Source organism: Scophthalmus maximus, chromosome 13 (assembly GCF_022379125.1).
Source record: "Scophthalmus maximus strain ysfricsl-2021 chromosome 13, ASM2237912v1, whole genome shotgun sequence".
Taxonomy (NCBI): domain Eukaryota; kingdom Metazoa; phylum Chordata; class Actinopteri; order Pleuronectiformes; family Scophthalmidae; genus Scophthalmus; species Scophthalmus maximus.
Window position 1 is genome coordinate 21,390,500 of NC_061527.1, and position 20,581 is coordinate 21,411,080.

Sequence of the window (20,581 nt, forward strand, 5' to 3'; positions counted from 1 at the left end):
CGGGATCCTTGTGTAATTGAGAGATGATCCGGGCATCGCACACAAAGCCTGGTCACACTGCCTCAGGAAGTGAGCACAGTAATCTTTGTAACAAGGAGAGGATGCGTCTTTTTCTCTCTCTCATGGTGGAAGTAAGAAAAAAATGTAACTCAAGGGGAGATAATATAATTCCTTAAGTGTATTGTTCAATAGAAAGAAAGAAAAAAAAAACACCAGAGGTCACCTTAAAGAAATCTAACACCTCACAGCGACAGTCAAGTCAGTTTATGAACAGAGATCTCTTTGTTTCAGCAAAAGGTGCAGTGTGATGCAATGCGTGTATGAATTCTCAACCATTTGCATCCATAGCTGGTACTTCAGCTCGGCAGTGGCACAATGCATTATGAAGAAAACTTGATTGTGAGTTGTCACCCGAGCCACATTCCCTTTAATTACAGCCTCCGCGTGGACAGATATGCATACAAATGACGTGTTTGAAGAGTGGATGGAAAGGAGTTCATTTGAAAAACTACAACAAAACCATTTGTTCCCAACAAAACAGCGTTCAACGTATGACAAATGACGCTTTGGTCTTATGAATAATTCTGAAATTCGGAGCAATCAAGTTTTAAGGATATCGTAAATCCTGTTTAAATGGCTTCATTCATTACTCGGAAGAGATGGGAGGGATGCTAATAAAGTGCCACGTATGAAATTGTCACCCGGCTTCGTGCATCGCTGGGAGATGCTCAGCGCGGAGCTGATGTATGGTGCGGCCGACTGTATGGTGATGGAAATGTCGCTGTGGCCTCGTTAGCATTCTGCTGTAACCCTCGGGCAGGGGTGTCAGATTCTCTCAAAATTTACAGCTCAGTTTGGAACTCAAAGATTCTGCGCATAATGGCTGTGGGGGCCCTTATAATGAAAATACTGATCCTCACTAGCCAGCTCTGCTCTGAGGAAAATGTTGATTAATCAACAGCTACATGTGTGAAAGGTTAGCGATGGTCAGAAGCAGCAGGAACATGACTCTGAAATGTCGGTCATTTACTGCACTCTCAGTTCTTTCTTACATTGTTTCAAATCGCTGTAGTTGCTAAGACACTGTAGTTATGTCTGGCATTATAAAGGCTTTGGGCCAACCTGGGTTAGTTATCAGGAGATGTTCCAACCTTTTTTTTTTTAATGCCAACAAATCAATATAATGAGGCCAATACCACTTTGTTTCATACTGTCCAACTGTAAGCAGGAAACAAAACAAAAACTCTTTTGTTTGAGGAAAATTTGCAAAAATATCAAAAGTATTATACAAATAATCCTTTAATAATAGTAATCCTATGTGTGCTTCGAAATGGCATCTATTGTGAAGTCAAAACCGTCTATTTTGATGGTCATATTACGGTATTTAAATTATCATTGACCTAAGGACTTATGAAGTGGATTCTTGCCTCGTGTTAACCGACTGTATATATGAATACATGAAAGATGTCAACAAAAACATGATAGAATTTTTTTCCCTTTGTTTCACAGCTTATTAACCCTGCATGTAACTGAGACCACGTGCATTTGAGACGGCGAATTAAGTTGAGAAAAAACGAAGACAGGCTTTCAAATGTTCCTGCTTGCCATGCTTGGACATCCTTCTTTAGACGTCTCGTTCCTGGAGCACTCTGCTAAGAAGGGTAGAAAATGTGAATTACAACTAAGCTACTTAACCACAATGAATTAAGGCCTAACATTTGAAAATTTGATACTGAAATTACCATCATTATGGTGCATTATGTCTGAGCGTAATGATTGCTTTGGAGCTGTTTGAAGACAAAGGCAGGCTGTGGAGGGGAAAGTATAGTCAGAGGAAAAGTTGATTTCATGGCTGTTAATGATATGTGAACTTCAAACCTTAATTTCAGCAGCCATCATTTCCTGCCATTTCACAACTCGTCTTTTGTTAGCTTCCTAAATAGTAATGCCATCTGCTAATGATTTCTCCCACTGTGGACAGAGTGAGCCATACTCACGGAGATCTGCTTGTCAGACAGAAAAACAGCTCTTTTTTTAGGCTCATGTTTGATTTGCACAACATGTGCTTTGATGGAGAACAAATAAAAGAGACCATACTGTAACAGGAATGCACATACTGTTTTAATCTCTCATCGCTAATTGATTGATTTGATGGGTTTGGCGAGCAGCAAATGCTTGAATCTGTAGGCTTCGTACAGCAAAAGTAAAAATTTAGTGAGATAAACTCATGCAGAGCTGTGTTTGGCCTATTCTGTGTTTTTGTGGGTGCAAACTTTGCACCAAACGTCTCAGGGTGTTGACAGAGAGATGAATTGCATACCAGTGTGGACCACACAGCAAGCATGGCCACACTTTCCTCGCAGCTGTATTATCGGGCTACCAAAACAGATACATGGAAAAATGGGAATGACTTTACCTCCATTTTTTGGGATGTTTCCTAGGTTGCAAACAGCGCAGAGACAAACTGAAGCTGTTATTAATTCTCCATCAGTTTAAGTTTGGATGGCTGAAAGCTAATTAAAGGAGAGCCTAATTGAATCAGCCTCAGGACCCTCCCGATCAAGAACCCAAATGAATTGTGCTTGGGGATGAGAGGCAACAAAGGAAAGAGGAGCATGGAGATTAAATAAAAAGGTTGAAATAAAATAGGCCAAATCCCAATTCCACACCTTGGGCCTACACTTCTGTTTTGTGCGCTGCCATGTACAGTAGGGTATACCCTTTCTTTTGAGAATTCAGGGGTATTGGTCTAAATGGCCCTTTGAATGGAGCATTTTCAGATGCAAACACCTTTGTAGGGCCACTAACCAGTCAAGGGAACTCAAAGTGGGGAATTGGGATTGGCCATGAATTTTTTTGCTGGGAACAATGGTAACTGACTGATCCTGCTATAATGCAAATTAAATCTTGCTTGAGCGTTTGCTAAACCTTTTGTCTCTTCAGTCAACAGTCAGTAGAACTCGTACCAAATACAGATGCAATATTCAACAACGCCAATTATAACATGAAAAAGCAGGGCTGCAGCGACGACAAGGCTCCTTCAAAAATTCTCCTTCTGAAAGAGGTTTCAGCCTCTTAGCTATTTGCTAACTCACCACAAAACTTGCATGCATGACATTGTCTTCATAGTCTTGTCCGAATTTGATCTCGTGAAAGCTGCTTCTCGGGCACACAGACTCTCGCCATTTACCACATCCAATAGTATATGTCCTCGCAACTCATCAAGTTTAGCTGCATGTTTTCAGTTGTAATGATGCTGGAGGCCATTTTTTAATCACTGCATCCACATTCCTGAAAGCTAACCACAGTGGCTTGTCATTTATTATATCACTAATAACGGTTTATCCGCCTCTGTTGGAGAGCGCAACATTGCGCGTCTACACTCGCCGTGATGCTTGTCAGCGTTGACATGTTCACCCCGACTGTGACCTGACACGCATACAGCCAGAAGGGAGCACCCTGAAGGACATGTTAATTAACTAATTTGTTTTATTGCAGAAAGATTTAATTGCTGTCAAGAGACTTTTTTTTGAGTTTCTGTCTCTGTTGTAGCATGTAAGCTACTTGGCCAACGATTCCGCTTTCACTCCCTGAGTGGAACAAACTGAATACCGTAAAGGGACAGACGTCTTGAATCGTTGACTGTTGCGATATGTGGGCTTGTATCAGTGGTCGTAGGATCGACATGATTATGACAATGTCAGTGCCACACAATGAAAACACGTCTCCTAGCAACCCCGTCAGTCGACCATTACCATTGGAAGCACTCACAGAGGGTTGACGGCCTTTACAGTTTACCCTCCTGTAAACAATGAGAAACTTACTTACAATGGCTGCTGTTTCAATACAGTTTACAGTTTCTCAAACAAGATGTTTTCACCAGATTCATTTTGAGAAGCCGATATTCTAAGAAATTAATTAAAACGCTGTAACAATAATCAAAAAATCAAAAAAAACCATTTGAAGTGAGATGCAGACAAAAAACGTTCTGCTGTCCATGGTTGAACTGAAGTGCGCGCAAACACACATACACACACACGCGCGCACACACACACACACCACCTCAAGGCCATGTTTCATTGTCCTGGGCAAGGAGGAGGAATTCCTTTCATGTGTCATCTCCTGTCACAGCACTGTCCTGACAGGCTTAGTGACATACGAGAGGCCTCGGCTGAATGTCCTGCTTTTAGTCAAATGAAGAGTCTGGCAGCTGCTGCATTCATCAAAATCAACGGATAATCTGCTTTCCATATAAAATCAAGTGATGATTAACATTTTTGTTTTTTCAAAGAGGGGGATGGGAGCGTAAATGCTGGCACCTTTAAGGAGACACTTGAGAGACGTGGGGTGGGAAAAGTCTGGAAATGGTGTCAGGAGATTTGCAGTTGCATGAACAGGGAGCAGAAACGATTTCATCATGCTTTTTTTTCTGCAGTGGAGTATCTCAAATTGCATTTCATTTTTTTATTAATACTTTGAAATAGAGTACTGTACATCTGTGTGTTTTCAAAGAGAGTTCATTGACTCAATTGTAGGAAAAAAATCTGTTACAGTTTATTTTTCAAGCTCATTTTCAGTGTTCTTCTCAGGAAGAAGGTTTTTTGTGGCTTGAAATTTCTGATACACTATAATTTTGGATAGATAAGATTAGTGGGCTCTTCTTTTGCCATGATGAATGGCAGTATATTTCCTGTCATAATCAAAGCAATGGAAATTCATAAAAAAACTTCTTAGCCGCTATTACAGATTTAAGTGATAAATTAGAAGAACATGTCCTGTCCTTGTGCTAGAAAATATTGTTTTCACTCTCACTAATCAAACAAAATTTGCAACATTATTTATTGTTATAAAGCCATGTGTCATTTAAACCAAAATTTACTACCAGACAAAAACTGTAGATTTGAGGCACCACGACACTGGCAGGACATAAATGGCATTACGTTTTCCCATCATACCAATATAGTTCCTACAGTTATGAGGTGAGAAACCACTCCTGGTGACAAAAAATACTATACAATTTTTTTATTAAGCATGCATCATTAGACACGTGGTCTGTCCTCCTGACCCCGGCTCTGCGTCGGACAAGGGCTAATCAGGGCCAAAGAAGGGGGCCAAGGATCTCTCCCTCCTTCACGATTCTTCACCGACCCCTTCTCCACCGGAGTCCAATCAAAGGGAGCAGAGGCCATTAGGCGGCTCTGGACCTCATTTTCTTTACAATTACACCCTCCTGGATTGACCGAGCACCAGCTAGCCCTTTGCTATTTGTGGTAATTAGTCCAGAATGTGAGCTGTCAACATGCAAAAATCGTGCCAGTAGGCCCACAATGCCACGGCCACCCCCACTGAGTTCAAATAAAGGCACCTAGCCCCGGCCAGTGGAATGCATTAACTCCCCCCCCCCCCCTCGGCGACTCATGTCAAATCCAGGGGACCTCCGAAGAAAATCTTAATAATTAACTGGCAAATTTTAACATGATTGCTTGTGACACACCTACTCTGGTAATTATTGCTTTGAGGCCATGTGCTAATGAAATTAATGCATTCATTGCCCCAACAAATTAGCATAACTCATACAAACGGCCCACATTTGAGTCCCTGTTGCAAAAAAAAGGGAGAACAACATGCAAGAAAAAGTACCATCAACAACAACAGAAAAAAAAGGGTAGAAAAATGAAATGGCTAGCACATTGAACCTGAGACCGTACGATGAGTGCTGGTTGCTCAAAGTCTTAATGGCTAAAGCCTCTTAATGTTAACCAAGGGTGATTGCAGTAATGCATTACAGAGAGATAGCAGCTCAGGACCAAATGATTATCACTATCATCATTACAGTCGTTGCGGATCTACATATACATTTCTCTGTGGACAAATATTAAATGGCCGTGCCACTCCAGACATTAAAATGTTATTATACTGATGCATTAACTTACTGTCGCAGAGTTCATATCAATATACAGTAGAAGCTTCCCAACGATCATTCTCTAAATGGCACAGCTGCCACTCGCAGCGATCACCGGTCCTGCCACTAACCCCTGTTCGGGGCTGTTTGGTCTCTCAGTGGGATGTCTCTCAGACATCCACTGCTCGCCATTAATAATGGATGGGGGTGTCATTGGTATAATGGACGGAGACAAGTGCAAATGGTCAGTTGGAGATGCAGCGAAAAGTGCAAGAAATGTCCCCTCATAGGTAAAAGGGGAGCTAGAGACCTTTGTAACACCTAACAAATGTGTTTGCCTGCAGCCAAAATACTGGCAGGGAAACTGGAAATGGCCTCAAATTAAACAACACTGACTTACATTACTGCGGTGAGGGGACAAGTCTGCATGTAGGCATGACAGCTTCTGGTAGTGTTTCCACAGCATCTCTTGCTACATCACGAGGACCCCACCTTGTACTGACTATCAGTAAACTACAGCACAGACTCAGTACGGGATGTTTAGAACTTAGTGTGGAGCTGCACATAAAATAAATCTTTCCTAAGAAAACAGAACAGAAGTATATCCACAGTATTAGTTTCTGCTTTTGGATCAAAATTGTAATAACGAAAAACTCTGAAATGTTTAATTAGTGCAACAACTGTGTTCGGCCTCTAAGTCAGTTCATGATATTGCCTAAATCCCAACAGGAACTCAAAACCTTACGCCATGTCATAATTTGGAACATATAGGCTGAAATTACGTTGCCGTAAGTTTTGACAGTCTGATCTTTAATCATCGCCATCTGGACCCTTGAAAAAGACACAGCTGATAGTTAAGATGGGCACACTTCCTGGCTATAATGTGTTATAATTATATATATATATATCACTGAATGTAGGCCAATGACTCAGCAGGGGCTATAATATAATAATAATAGAAAATGATGTCTTTTTGGAATGAACAGGGCTGAGATGATCCAATTTCCCGAGTTTGGAAGTTGTTCTTCCCACGTCAGTGTGTTCAGGAACTTTTAATTCAAAATATGGATATAACACGGACGCTATAATAAGAGATTTAGCATTGTATTTTATTGCTCAGAGCAATTAAACAATACATGATAATTGTGTCTAATAAGATATTGTTTACCTGACTCATATCAAGGTTACCCTTTAATGAATGCCTTTCCTAACTAATTTATGACACGCTCAAACTGAATTGCCACCATTTAACTCCGGAGCAGAAGTTGCCAAACATGCACCTCTTATGCTGGTTGTCAATCACCGTTGAAAACAAAGAAGAAGAAGATGAAAAGAAGAAAACGTAAAAAAACAAACAAATCCACTGCACAACCAATCACGTTGCGATCTCTTATAGTGTTGTGGCTCTCCAACACGGCCGCCACCATAGCTCGGAAAACTCTGAAGTCGGGAAGTAGTTTTACCGATTGTTCCGTCATAACATGTGCACTTGGTGTAAATGTTGGGTACTGAGGCTATCTGATGTGCACTTTCAAAGGGAAAGCTAACTAGCCTATAGCTGACAAGTCAACGTCAGGTTTAATAGTTGGAAAGTGGAAGCTAGCAAGCAAATGAGCCGGGCTAAGTAGATGAGCGGAGCACAAACTTAACAGCATGGTGGGAAATTGATGGGTAGCGTCACTGCACAGCATGAGAGCACGTCTCCTAGCAACGCCGGCTCTCAAATGTCAGTTAGCCACGGCCGCAGGAAAACCGCCAGCCCAAGGCTTTAATCGTAAATGTCGTCTCTACAAATATTTCCAAAAAACTGTTTCATTTTAGTTTATATTTCCCCAAAACTGAAGTCAGTTAGACACCTGGACTATAAAAACATCATCATCATCATCATCATCATCATCATCACCCAGTTGGTAACAATCTCCAGGTGTGTGTAACTGCGACATGCTCAAAAGAAAACAATCATAACTCAGGACAAATTGTTCTTTGACCATTAACGGATACAACCACAAGTTCCTCGATGAACAAAAACAATCAGTGACTTCCCGCGGACTAAATGATCCGGTGAACTTTCAACAGTGGGCGAGTCTCTATGTGTGTGTGTGTGTGTGTGTGTGTGTGTGTGTGTGTGCGCGCACACAATTTCATGTTTAAAATATCTTAAAATCCTGAAAAGGTTGTCGTCAAGAGTTACTGTGACATTTTCTTCCGCGGCGCGTCTCTCCCATGCATACGCACCAGAGCAGACGGCAAAGATCACATTTTCAGCCCGTCGCCGTCGAGAGCAAACAAGGAATAAAACACTAGGTGGACAGCTTGTGATGCTTTGACCCACGGCACGGGCATGAATACATACAACACATCAACAGCACACTTCCTAATCTGAGATGGTTAGTAATGTGGCCACCTTGTCCAGCATGCGGCCCCATCTGTGGTGACACATCAGCTCCGCCATTTCAGACAAATAAACTCGCAAATACAGGACAAAATGTGTTGATGGAAAATTTGCATTAGGAACGTACCAAAGGGAGGCGTGATTAATTTGTGCTCATGGAACGAATACAGATTTCGTCATTACATGGCTCGTATCCTTTGCCAAATATTGTAATGTTTCTCTCCTCCTTATCCACGGCGAGTGTTCTGCCGCAATAATAAGGAATAAAAGACAGCTTACAGCTCATGAGCAACACGACCGCCGGTAAATCAGTGAGATCGCGGAGCAAAACAAAGACCTGATTGCTCATTAGTATTATGGATCTGCTCTGTTTAAATCTGATATGTGCGATGCAGCCATTGTTTAATGACTTAAATGGTGTTCGTTCAAATGCCCGCCACCTACATTTCACAGTGAAATTAACAGAATGAGACATCATCAAATCTATCATTGAATTTTTACAATACTCCCCTCTCACTCACGCACACACACACACGCACACACACGTACCTTGGCTTTGCAGATGATACATCGCAGCCTGTCATCACTGCCGTATCCCTGTAAGGAAACAATATTTTTAAGTAATTTAGTGAAAGCGAAAAAAAACCAAAAACATCAACAACACAACAGATCCAAAGCTGCACTTAGTGCACGAAGACAAGTCATCTGTTTTCTGAGTTTTGATCAATCAACTAATTATGTTTGTTTGGGAAACATAATTTTCATCTTTTAAACACAAAGGAGCATTACGCGTAACAATGCTAATTTAATCAACGGCGCTACAAACCTGTATAAATATGGCGGCCCTGAGGTGCGAATCACAACAACGTCGGACAAAAAAATTCATACATATTGAAGAACACAACAACAACAACAACAACAACAACAACCAAACAGAAAATGTAACATCTCAGTGTTGTGTTTTCTATTTGAGGGTACTACAAGTACTGTATAACAATTAATAGTTCAGCGTACACAACTAGATGTTCTGATTGATGCATACACCAAACGTGACAGAACGGCACATGAAACAACAATAACACGCTGGCAATAATCTTCACACTGCTGCTGCTGCTAACTAACTGAAGATGTAAATAACAAGACGGGCATTTGTACAAACACTTAGTGCCAGATCCACTGCTAATACGCGAGGCACGTAGGAGCACATTTTGATAGATGTTAATGGCATATAATTATAGAACACCGCTATTAGGCAACGTGATTTTATAGAGGACCGCCCCCCCCCCCCCCCCCCCCCCCCCCCCCCCCCCCCCGGGCACTGTGGCCCGATTGCTGTGAGTGTTGAACTAATGAATGTAAACCAAGTCTGTCTGCAACAACAACCCATGAGAGAGAGAGAGAGAGAGACTGGGTAAGTGTGTGTGCATGTGTGTGTAATTAAAGGGGAAATATAGGCATGGACACAGTCAAGGGTACGCTTGTTGACATAAGCACACATTCAAACACACACACACACACACATACTACATCACGCAAGGCAAACACGTGTAATGCTCGTCGGCGTGTAGACGCATCCTCTCATTATCCTTTTTTCACGTCTTCACACCTTGATCGATGCCTCGCTCTGTCCTGAATCAATGCTCCAAGTTCTTTTTGTGCCCCTCTAACTACTATATATATTCTATTTCGGATGGATGGCACTACAAATCCTGACGAGCATTTTTTCGGGGCGGCAGAATGCCATTCCCATTTCCTTCAACGGAGCGAAACCAGATGTATAGAAAATGAATAACGTATTTATCGGTCGGTAGAGTGAATGTGTACAGTAATTTTCCCCATAATCTCGAGCCTGTTGTCGGGCTCGGCCAGTGAGACACACCAGGCTGCGCTCGGCTGGTGTGGTACGAGCCACGCGGTCCTCCCGTGCCCTTGTACTCTGCGCTGCGAGGGGTTTCACCCCTCCAGGAATGCACTCCCTATAATGAGGGTCAGGGGTCACAGTGCTGCCGTGCCTGGAGGCCGGGATCTCCGAGGCACACTCAGTCACTGACTCTGTCCCTATATTTAAATCTCGCCTCAGGACATGTTTTTCAAAAGGGCATCTCCTAACTAGTTCCCGGTTACTAATTAGTTTTTTTGCGCCAGCGCTATTTGTCTTTGGGAAACGTGAACGGGGAAGGATGGGGGGGGGGGGGGGCACAGACGAGGCAGTCGGGGGCAAAACCAGATAGCGTATGGTTCGCCTCGGTGCGGATGACGACCATTCGGAGAGTGCTCAGCTGCACACCCTGTGCAGTACGCATCGACTGTTGTGGAGATGAATCCCGCCGATCTTTATGCCGTGTTTGAGCCCCCTGTTTAGTGACAACATCTGTGTCATACTGTTGCGGGTGAAATTAAATAAGGACTTGGAATTTGCCCCCTTTTTTTTTTTTCTTTTTTCGTTCAAGCTGCTTTTTGGAGTGGTAACAGTGCATGCTATCACTCCCAGCTGGCTCTCTCTCTCTCTCTCTCTCTCTCTCTCTCTCTCTCTCTCCCTCCCTCCCTCGCAAGTCAAATCATTATTGGATTACATTTTCTGGCTTCATAAAATGCGGTTAAGAGGCACTTTAGTCATATGTGCATGACCTGCTTTGCCGAGATGGCTATCAGAGCAAAAGTGACAGGTCAATTGCTGATTTCTGTTCCGTAAAAGGGAAAGGGGCTCCCCACCCTGAGCACTCTGAAAGGTCGCACACTGGCTCTCCCCCGCTCGCTCGCACACAAACACTAAAGTAGTCTTGCAGCAACAGCGCACACTCACAGCAGACAGCGCGCTTGAACATGTGTGTGTGCGCGCGAGCCTGCGTCGTGAGCCTGAGTGTGTGTGTGTGTGTGTCTGTATATAATTGTATAGTGGGAAGGCACACACTTAATGGAAGTGGCTCTTCACTCTGACAGCCGGGTGGTGCAGATGAGAGGTCTGCTGTAGCATGTTGTCTACCACTTGTGGAGTATCCGAAGGGACCGCGAGCTCGCAGGAGTGGACGGCACTACAGCGAGCGATTCGACAGCAGACACATTATCTTTGATTATAATTGCACGTGATAATAGCCCACCCACTCATTTTGTGTACTACAATCACTACAGCGAACGCACAGACGCCGTATCTTCTGACACGGGATTAGGCGTAGATGTCGTTATTAAGAGTTGCGTACTGAAAAACCACACGTGCAGATGTCGCATAGTCCGAAAGTGCAAAATGCTTATCGGCCTCTCTAGTCAAAGTGGTATCAAGCAATTTAGTATTGCACGTCCACAAAGCTTGTGGATTTATACGATAGAGATTTAAAATTAATGGTCAAAATCCCGACTTAAACTCTACAGAATGGATGAAGCTTCCCAAAACACTACAGCCTCCATTTCCCATAATGCAACCCCGAATGTCGCTTTGTTATTAGACCCTCCCTGTCTGGTAAATGCCCCGATGACGTCATTGGGTGAGTATGATCTCTTTTTCCTTGAAAAAATATTGTCCGTGGCCAAAAAAATATATTATGCAACGGTTTTCTCAGGCAGGCTAGAACTTCCCATGGCAAGTAAACCAAGCTATTTATTATTTAGCTTTTAACAGGTCAACCATTTAATAAAAGCAACTGAACCCCAAACTAAAAAGACATGAAGCCACATTTAGCATTAATTTGGAGTCATGTTACTGACTGCCTGACAAATCTAAGTGAAATATTAACTTTCCTTTTAGCTTTGTTTTGGTCTCCGCTGACTCCTGAGGGAAATGTCTTGCCCTTTTACTATGTCCCAGCTGGCATTTGGTCTCAAAGAGTTAATTTTGCCCAAAACATCTCCTTTCTGTGGTTAAAATGTAGCTCAAATGAAAATCTGTAAAGGTGTGAATGTGAATAAAGCTAAAAGAAAGAAAAAAACCCTAAGTAGAGCTGAGGGAAACAGCAAAGTGAGGTGACAGCACTACAGTCATTTGATTCACTGTTCACATTAACTTGTGGCATATTGTTTTCTACAATGCTAAAATGAACAGTGCATTAATATGTCATCTGTTCACATCCAGAAAAATATGACAAAAACTGTTGCCGAGGACTTAAAATGGGAAAGTTATTTTATATTTCCACATCAACACACCTCTTATCTTACTTTTGCATTTTTTTTTTCTGGGAAAATACTTTGGTATACAGCGGGAATTATACCTCTTTTTCCCCCCTATCCTGGCATCAACAGCTGGAAATGGATGGTAGAGGAGTAAATAGCACCATGAGTGCACGGAAAAAGAAATGTACGTGTCATTAACTGAGAGAAGTGTGTCAGAGAATGTTTCGGGAGGTGCATTGTGAAAATAAAAATAAAAAATAAACATGACAGCATTGACCGCTGCATCTGTGCAACTGCTGGTTCAAGGGGTACTACAGACGTGAACGAGTTGTTTTGCAGTGGGTGACAGGTGTCAGGTGCGGCACGGCTCTCTGGATTCCCGCCAGTCCATTACGAGGCACTCCTCACTCTTTCAGCGTCCGCGTTCTTCCAACTGTATGCCGGTGACGCGTTATCAGCCCGAGCAACCCTCATTAAAACTAATTGGTATTGCTACTTGAGAGGAAGCTCATTACCTTGAGGCAAACAGCAGTGTTTTGTCTCAATAAGGAATGCTTACATGGCAGACAGACGGATATTTACCCCCCGTTTACGTTTTGACAAATGGCTGATGGGGTAAAAAAAAAAAAAGAAGCTAGAAACTAGAAACTCCACATATCAAGGTTCCCAAAAGGGGGAAGTCTTTCTTACCTTCTGGATCCATGTGGACAGACACGCGTGATGGACAAGTAAGTTTTTGCAGTCGCAGAAGTTGCTCAGCGGGTCGCTGGCTTGAAGTTCAGCGTCCCGGCATATGAAGCATTCTGGTATCTCTGAAAAGGAGGGGGAGAAAGTGAGGTTATGAATGGTTTAGCACTGATTTCACATTAAATCAAATCAAGGCTAACCCCTGATTTACATCAGGATTTTTTCCGCGGGAGGACTTTGTTAACTGATTTGGTCAGGGTCACTGTACTCACTTTAGAGAACAAAATACTGCAAATATTCCCATTTACACTGCAACTTATGTCCTATCACAGCATTCAACATACTGTACATGGCAAAGCTCCCTTGAGTATTAGATGATTATTTTGTTCTCAGTGGCAGTGTGGCTTTAAAAGTAAAGCAAAACAATAATAATAATTGCAACATGATGATATTCCTGACAATAAACACAACACTGTTAATGTGAGACTGATTTTTAGAAATAAATTCAGCACTCTATTTGATTCTTGTTTTTTAATGTTGTGTTAATGTTTTCATTACTGCCATTCCTGTCCAGTGTCATGATGATGAAACGATGTCTTTTATTCTACCAGCAGTCATGGCAAAAAAAATAATCAGCGCTTCCCAAAATACTGTTTAATGTAGAAACGACCTTCAAACCAAACGGGGGTAAACTTTACATGGCCTTTTTTTACAGTATGGTTGCCAAAATGTTCAGATAAGGTTATAAGACTGGATGTCACTGTCCAGATACCAGTGCATAAGACTGCAGATCTTCATTTTTTACATTTTCTTCTGCGTTTGGGAACTGTTTGAAGATTACATTTGACAGGCCTGCATGGCTTACATTGGACTCGCGAATTGTTCTTGATAAGCTCCAGGCAATATAGGAAATACATCTAATCTGACTCGAAGAGATGACACAATAAAGTAAATGCCGTCCTCTTGTATCATCCATACAGCAATCGTAAATGGGCCTGTTTTATGACCCCTTACAATCTGAATTGCTTTGGCTTTTTTAGTGGAAAGCATCTGACTTAGTCATTTAATTCAGCATTTGTACAGAGTGGACTGTGCTGAAAGTTTGATTTTCCTCAGTGCGGGTTCACTAGGTTTGCCCTGCTGACACAACAATGCTTTGTTAATCAGTTGGAGCAGCTTAAAGGTACAAGACGGTGTTCCTGCTTGTACAGTACATGACTGGACTGCGAGTTTCATTGGGCAGCTCCACATCCGACAGACGTGCAAACAAACAATTTCCAGTGATCTGATGGCACAGACCTGCAACCACATGAATGAAACAGAAAAAAAGCATGTATTATTCAAGAATCCTCAAGCTATAATATCTGATATGCAGAACAACAATGCGAAGACGACCACAGAGGTGCTGAGAGCCATACCCAGAATCAGTCAAAGTGCAAATATTCAAAGCTGCAATAGTAGTTTTTGTTTGTTTTGTTTTTACATATTTTAGGGCAAAGCAATTAACTGAAAGTGCAACATTGACAGATTTTCACCATAAAAGTGTGTTAGGCTAAATTTCAGACCAAAAACTTGCCTGCTTCCACAACCAGCAATATTAGCATTCAGTTGGCAAAACCACACACCCTCATGACTATTTCAAGATTTTCCACCAATTCGTTGTTGAAGACATTTTTTCTCCTATCAGCTGATGAATTCTCGAGAGGATTTTATAAAATGTGAAGCCTCTCCTAATGTGAGAGTGTGTTTGGCCAATGGGGGCAGGGATAAGGATCGGGAGTTGATGACAACACATCGTTTGCCACCACCACCGCTTCAAATAGCTGCTTCAAACTCGAGCTAGTCGATGATCCATCCCGCTTCAATTAGGAGTGGACGTAAAACATTAAAAAAAAAGTGGAATACATCATACGCTAGCTGCCGGGCATGTCGCCCCGGCTCACGGCTTGGGCTAGCCATGAGATGCATCCATTGTTTTATCCTCCCTTACGCTGCAAACAGCATCTCTGATCTGACAGCGACAGCTCGTCAGCGATGCGGAGGTTTGACGCTAAATTTTGGACAGTAGCTTGGAGCCAGATTTGCCGGATTCATCCCACAACAGCGGCGAGACTCAGCGGCGAGGGCTAGCTGTCATGTGTGCGCTCGCATGAACGGGGGATAAAGTGCTGCCTCAGAAGCGCCTGTCTCTTTGGGGGCTTTTTTCCCGTGCGCCGGATCGCTTCAGGTGAAAAATCTATCTTCAGTTGAAAAACCTTTTAATCAGAGGGCGGGTTTTTCAATGTAACCCATCAGAAATCTGTGTAAGCAGATTTTGTTACTGACCAGGCATATATCTCTGCTTGCATTAATATCTCAGATACAAGCTGTAAAACAGTGTAGCCAGATTAACTTTTTTTTTTCTATATGCATCCTGGTTGTTAAAAAATATGCCATTTTTAAGTAAATGTGTGGAATCTGGCTGACAGACTTTTCTTTTTTTTTCCCCACCCTGTTACTGACACCAACCACCTGGCACTCTCCAAATACAAGTGCATGTCAAAATATGTTATATGTTTGCTTCCCTTTAGTCTGCCTGTCGAATAATATATCAGATTTAGTCAGTTTTCACTCATTGTCACAATAACTGTGTATGTGTGTGTGTGTGTGTGTGTGTGTGTGTTTGGAGGAGTTTGAGGAAAAATAATGAAGTCATGCAGAGACATACCTATAGAGTATGACGGTCTGGCTAACAGGCTGTCTTGCATCTTTCAACAGCCTGACCGGAAATTCTTCCAAAGCTCCCGTGATGGCGGGCTCACCAATTATACCCACGAGTCATTTTTAAACATTTCACTCCTCCGAAATCGGTGCCGCTTTTTACGGTCATTATGGCAAGCCCCCAAGGCACTTCTGGAGCTAAAACCGCGGATGCACCCGCCGCTGTGGAAAATAACTAGCGCGCAACATTACAACAGAGATGTAAACACGTGGCATGTCAATCGCAGCCGAGCTGACAAGTCTGCGAGTCCCGTAATTAACTGTCAGCGGCGTGTCAGCGCTCGGCGGCGCTTCACATGAAGGTGAGCGCTCGACTAACGGGCTGAAGTCGCCCCCCCGCGCGCGTTTTTAACAGCTAACAAAACTTCCTCTGTCGCGGGCTGTGTTGTTTCCACGTGTACTTAAAACGAAGTTTGTCAGCTGGAGACGCCACTGATCACAGAGGAAAACACCAACACCGCCTCTGTCAGGAACTCTGTTCATGCCACTCGACTTTGTGGAACCGGCTTTCACTTTCACTTTCACTTTCACCACTGCACGGTACCACTTAGATGAATAATAAGGGAACAAAATGGCGAAGCACAGAGGGCCACCTTCACAACAGCAGTGGTCAAACCGAGCAGCGTTAGGGGATCAGCTTGAAACCCCTTCGAGAAGTACACCGTACAATGGAACAATGAGGGAAAATGCCAGATTGGGATAATTTAATTGTCTGTTGCATTGCTAACGACCTCATTAACAAAAGAATGATGGGAAATCAGCATGGCCTGAGCGAGGAACCGCCTGCGTGACAGCCATCTGGCTACAAATGGGGGGTGGGGGGTTGGTGATTGGGTGGGGGTTGGGAGACTGGTAAACTAACACCACAGCCGACTTCCAAGCACAGGGCTAGAGCACCTCTAGATGGAAGCGGGGATTAGTGTTCTGCTGACCAATGAGAAGTCACCTTTTTCTCTCTCTCTCTCTCTGTCTCTCTCTCTCTGTCTTTCTGTTCATAACATGGTCCAAGTCACTAAATGAGATTACGGAGATGAAGAGGAGCGATAGCACTGAATATAAGACACATGTCCCCGGTGCTGAGGTGCAAAACAGTCCGGCTCTCAAGCTTCTACATCATCCACAACCTTTTTTCTTGATCTTTGAATTTAAATGAAAGTTAAAAAAAATAAATAACTAACTGATTTTTAAAAAAAAATTTTTTTTAAAGTAAAGTCACCTCATGTGTCTGGCTTTATGGTTATCAAGCGTCTCACATTCATGTAGATGCAGAGAACACATGCTCTCCAACAAAAACGGAGGGTCACGTACAGGTGACAGGGAAAATACACTTTGCTGCATGATGTGGGTTTGTTACGACCACTACTAAATCAGAAATGTATAAAACGCTGATGGCGTCATAATAATGCACAGATTCATTCATTTACACACATGCAGCTTGTGTCATTTATTATGTATTCATTTATTATAATCTCTCTCTTCAATATTTTTAGAGACATGTCCATGTTTTTACAGTGCATCGCTCATGGCTTGGTGACAGTACAGACGCCATGAATACTATTCTTCAACTATAAGTTAAAGTGGCACTCCATAAGTTTAGTGTTCTACTTCCATTTCAGTCAGAAGACTTGAGAGAGGCAGACTGGGCAAAAGCATGATTAAAATCAAAGCAGCGGAGGCTGAGAATATTTGCAGAAAGGCTCATTTTGAATTTTGTTTTTCCTTCTTTTCACTTTCACTTTCAAAATACGTCACCTGAACCAAACATTCGCATATGCCCAGTTTATCGGGCGTATGTTTTAAGACAACAGTAACTTGAACACTAACAATTTAAACCACAACTGGCAAAAACATACGCTACATTATCTGAATTTCTGGATTGATGCTAAGAACTTTTTGGTGAAACATCAATGTCGCTCTCACTCCCCAGGGGGAAAACCTTGTCCGACAAGAGGCAGAGCAGGGTTTTTCAAACAAACAGCACTCAGGTTCTACTCTGAGGTGGGAGAGATTTTAGTCCTAGTCACTTTGAAGGCAAGGATGTTGGATGTTGACCACAGGCCCTCAGTGCGGTAACATCGGGGCGGCAGAGAATGTAAGCATGTCCAGATAAGAAAACATATTTCTACCATTATGGCTATGGACACATCAATTCCAAAGTATGACTAGGACCATGTTGCTGATGAAAGAGCGAAAAAAAAACTTTAGCACAAGATACTTACCCATGAATACACTTCTGCATGACTCTGCTGGAGACAATGTTTGGTAGTCACTGCCCATTTTCCCTCTTTGTTGTGGCCGAGAGACGACTCCTACCACCCACTCTGAGTGCTTCCAGATACCGGCACTTTCCTCCACTTCCTCCTCACATTCCTCTGTTTTTTTCTCGTCGGGCTTACGCAAACAATTGGAGACAAATGGACGTGTCAAAACTCAAATTTACAACTTCATGCGTAAACTTTGTGCTCCTGCACCACCCGTCAGCTGATCAACTCTGTTTTTCTGTTTTTGAGGAAGTTGTGAACCGGAGCAGCCAATCACAGCGGCACACTGGGGCACGTCAGAACAGGAAACCAGAGGATGGGGGGGGGGGGGGGCTTTGCAACTGGGCTTCGTGTTTTCTAAGTCAAATTTTGGTGTTGTGGGTGAGAAAGTGATTAATGCAACACACTACAGAGGTACAGATTGTTATTATTTCCAGCCACATTTACGGCTTTGTTTAAGGGGAAAATGGAATAAAGTTGGCAAGGCGCGTCATGTGATGGAAAAGAACACTTTCCTCAAAACAACTCTGTTGCAACACACCATCATCTACAGTCACTGCCGAGAAATGACTAACAGATTTGGGAATTTCCCCACACATCTTTCTCCATGTAAGTCAGAGCTGTTGCAATTTTTTTATCTCAGTCTATGTCTCTGTTTGGTCTCGCAACTGGGGCCGGGCCAAGAGGCAAAAATGACCAAGAATCGTTTGAACAATGGCAAATCCTAGATCACTTGGTTCAAATGAATAAACAGGTCATAAATCTTGTCAGAACGAATCTCAATAAATCCTGTACTGGATTTCTATGCTGTTATGGCACATTAGAAAATCAAAGTTTTGTTTATGTTAGGTGTGGTGCAGCTGATCAGATCTGCCCGTGACGCCCGTCTCATTCACCCAAATACATCTGACGTCCATGGGCTGGAATTGAGAAGCCTCCTTTATCCAATTCCGGGTGAAATCGAACATTCAAAAATGTCGGTGAATTTTAAATCATCACTGATTAACTGAGTCTGCAGTGTTTAGTTTTTGGAAGTGGACTATCTCCTTCAATAAAACTCCCGAAAATGGCCTTGCGTCTGTGACACTATAGGCTGTTGACGTTAACACGTGCAATGTATCGAAGGTTTCTTTTTGCTAGTCAATGTTCCTTTCACCAAGTTTAGATGCTTTTGTTCAGTTCTTTAAAAACCACAAAATCTATTTTTCTTCACGGAGCTAAATCGGAAGAGTCCCATACCCTATGTTCTTTTTAATCAAAGCACTCAACTCAACTCCAAATATATATATATATAAAAACCTTGGAGAAGTTGTGGTGATGGAATAGGTCTACTCCACCTAATTAAATGGCATGTCTCCTACTATTCATGAAGAGCACTTATTAAAACAAGCGTTCACATCCAATCCACGAGATAAATGACTTTACACCAAGTGCCATGAAGCCCATTAAATTGCTTTTTCGTAGATGGATCAGGTCCAAACACACAATCAAAGGATTTGACTGGGATTATCTCAGATTAGAAACACTCAGGGACAAATGAGGAGATGACAGGATATCATACATTGAAAGGATAAATTAGCAGTCACATACCAGACCAAATTTGTGAAGGGTGTTAGGAAATAAAGAGCGAGGGGGGGAAGTGAGTGCAAGGAACAGCTCTCAAGATTTTAGTAAGGCCAATGATACATGGCCAATGTAAACCACAGTAAAAGCTTTTCCCTCTCGCTCTAAAACCTCCTGCCATGTAAATAACGTCCACATCAGGGGGAAAAATAAAATCAACCAGCAAAAACTAATAAGTGGACACGGAGTAACTTGAAAGATTCATCTGTTAGTTTATGACCTCGTGTTGCTCCTGTGAAAAGCTTTTTTTTTCTTTTCTTTTTAAAGATTAAGATTCACCGCTTTGGTACACTTGGTACTAAAGTTCACTCTCAAAACATCCTGAAGTTATTGCTTGAAGTGGAACAAAATTTATGAAATACAGTGAAGTGCACCTTGCGTCACATCGGAACCTTGGAATTCACCGCATTGTATCACAGTGTATCACATGTTTTGAGATAATGGTGCTCAAAGGAGAAGTTAGGGTTAAGGGTTTGAAGCTTTTCTTCGGTTGTCACAGGATCCATTGTGAGCATAAATGCAACACTCATCACCCCCTGATTAAATGCGAGTTACATAGAGAACATATTGATTATCGTGGATACAGTAGCTTGAGCCTTCGGCAATTCCTTTCAAAAGTGCAACTCTGTAGAATTTGGAATAAACCGAATCTTCTTTAACCAATTTTTTTTTATTCCGATGGTTCATTTTGAAATGTAAAAAGAACCTTTTTGCACGGTAGACATTTCAGTTTCGCTCTAATTTGAATATTCAAAAGCAAAGTTAAGCGGGCCTATTGCTGATAAAACACTTTTCAGGAGGATAAATAATGTAGGCGGCGGTTAATGTTAGCATGTGCTTCTTTGCATATTTTAA

At 42.3% G+C, this 20,581-nt stretch overlaps 1 protein-coding gene across 1 annotated transcript in view; it reads right to left on the reverse strand.

Annotated features, from left to right (window-relative positions):
- LOC118318126 overlaps nucleotides 1-18,356 on the reverse strand; it is a 65,091-nt gene extending 46,735 nt beyond the window's left edge. Inside the window, exons 1-3 of the mRNA XM_035647480.2 lie at nucleotides 18,062-18,356; nucleotides 13,086-13,207; nucleotides 8,844-8,891 (exon numbers count right to left, since the gene is read on the reverse strand). Of these exons, the coding sequence (XP_035503373.1) occupies nucleotides 8,844-8,891; nucleotides 13,086-13,207; nucleotides 18,062-18,119 (228 nt within the window). The 5' untranslated portion in view covers nucleotides 18,120-18,356. The remainder of the gene's footprint in view (nucleotides 1-8,843; nucleotides 8,892-13,085; nucleotides 13,208-18,061) is intronic.
- Nucleotides 18,357-20,581: the final 2,225 nt, after the last annotated feature.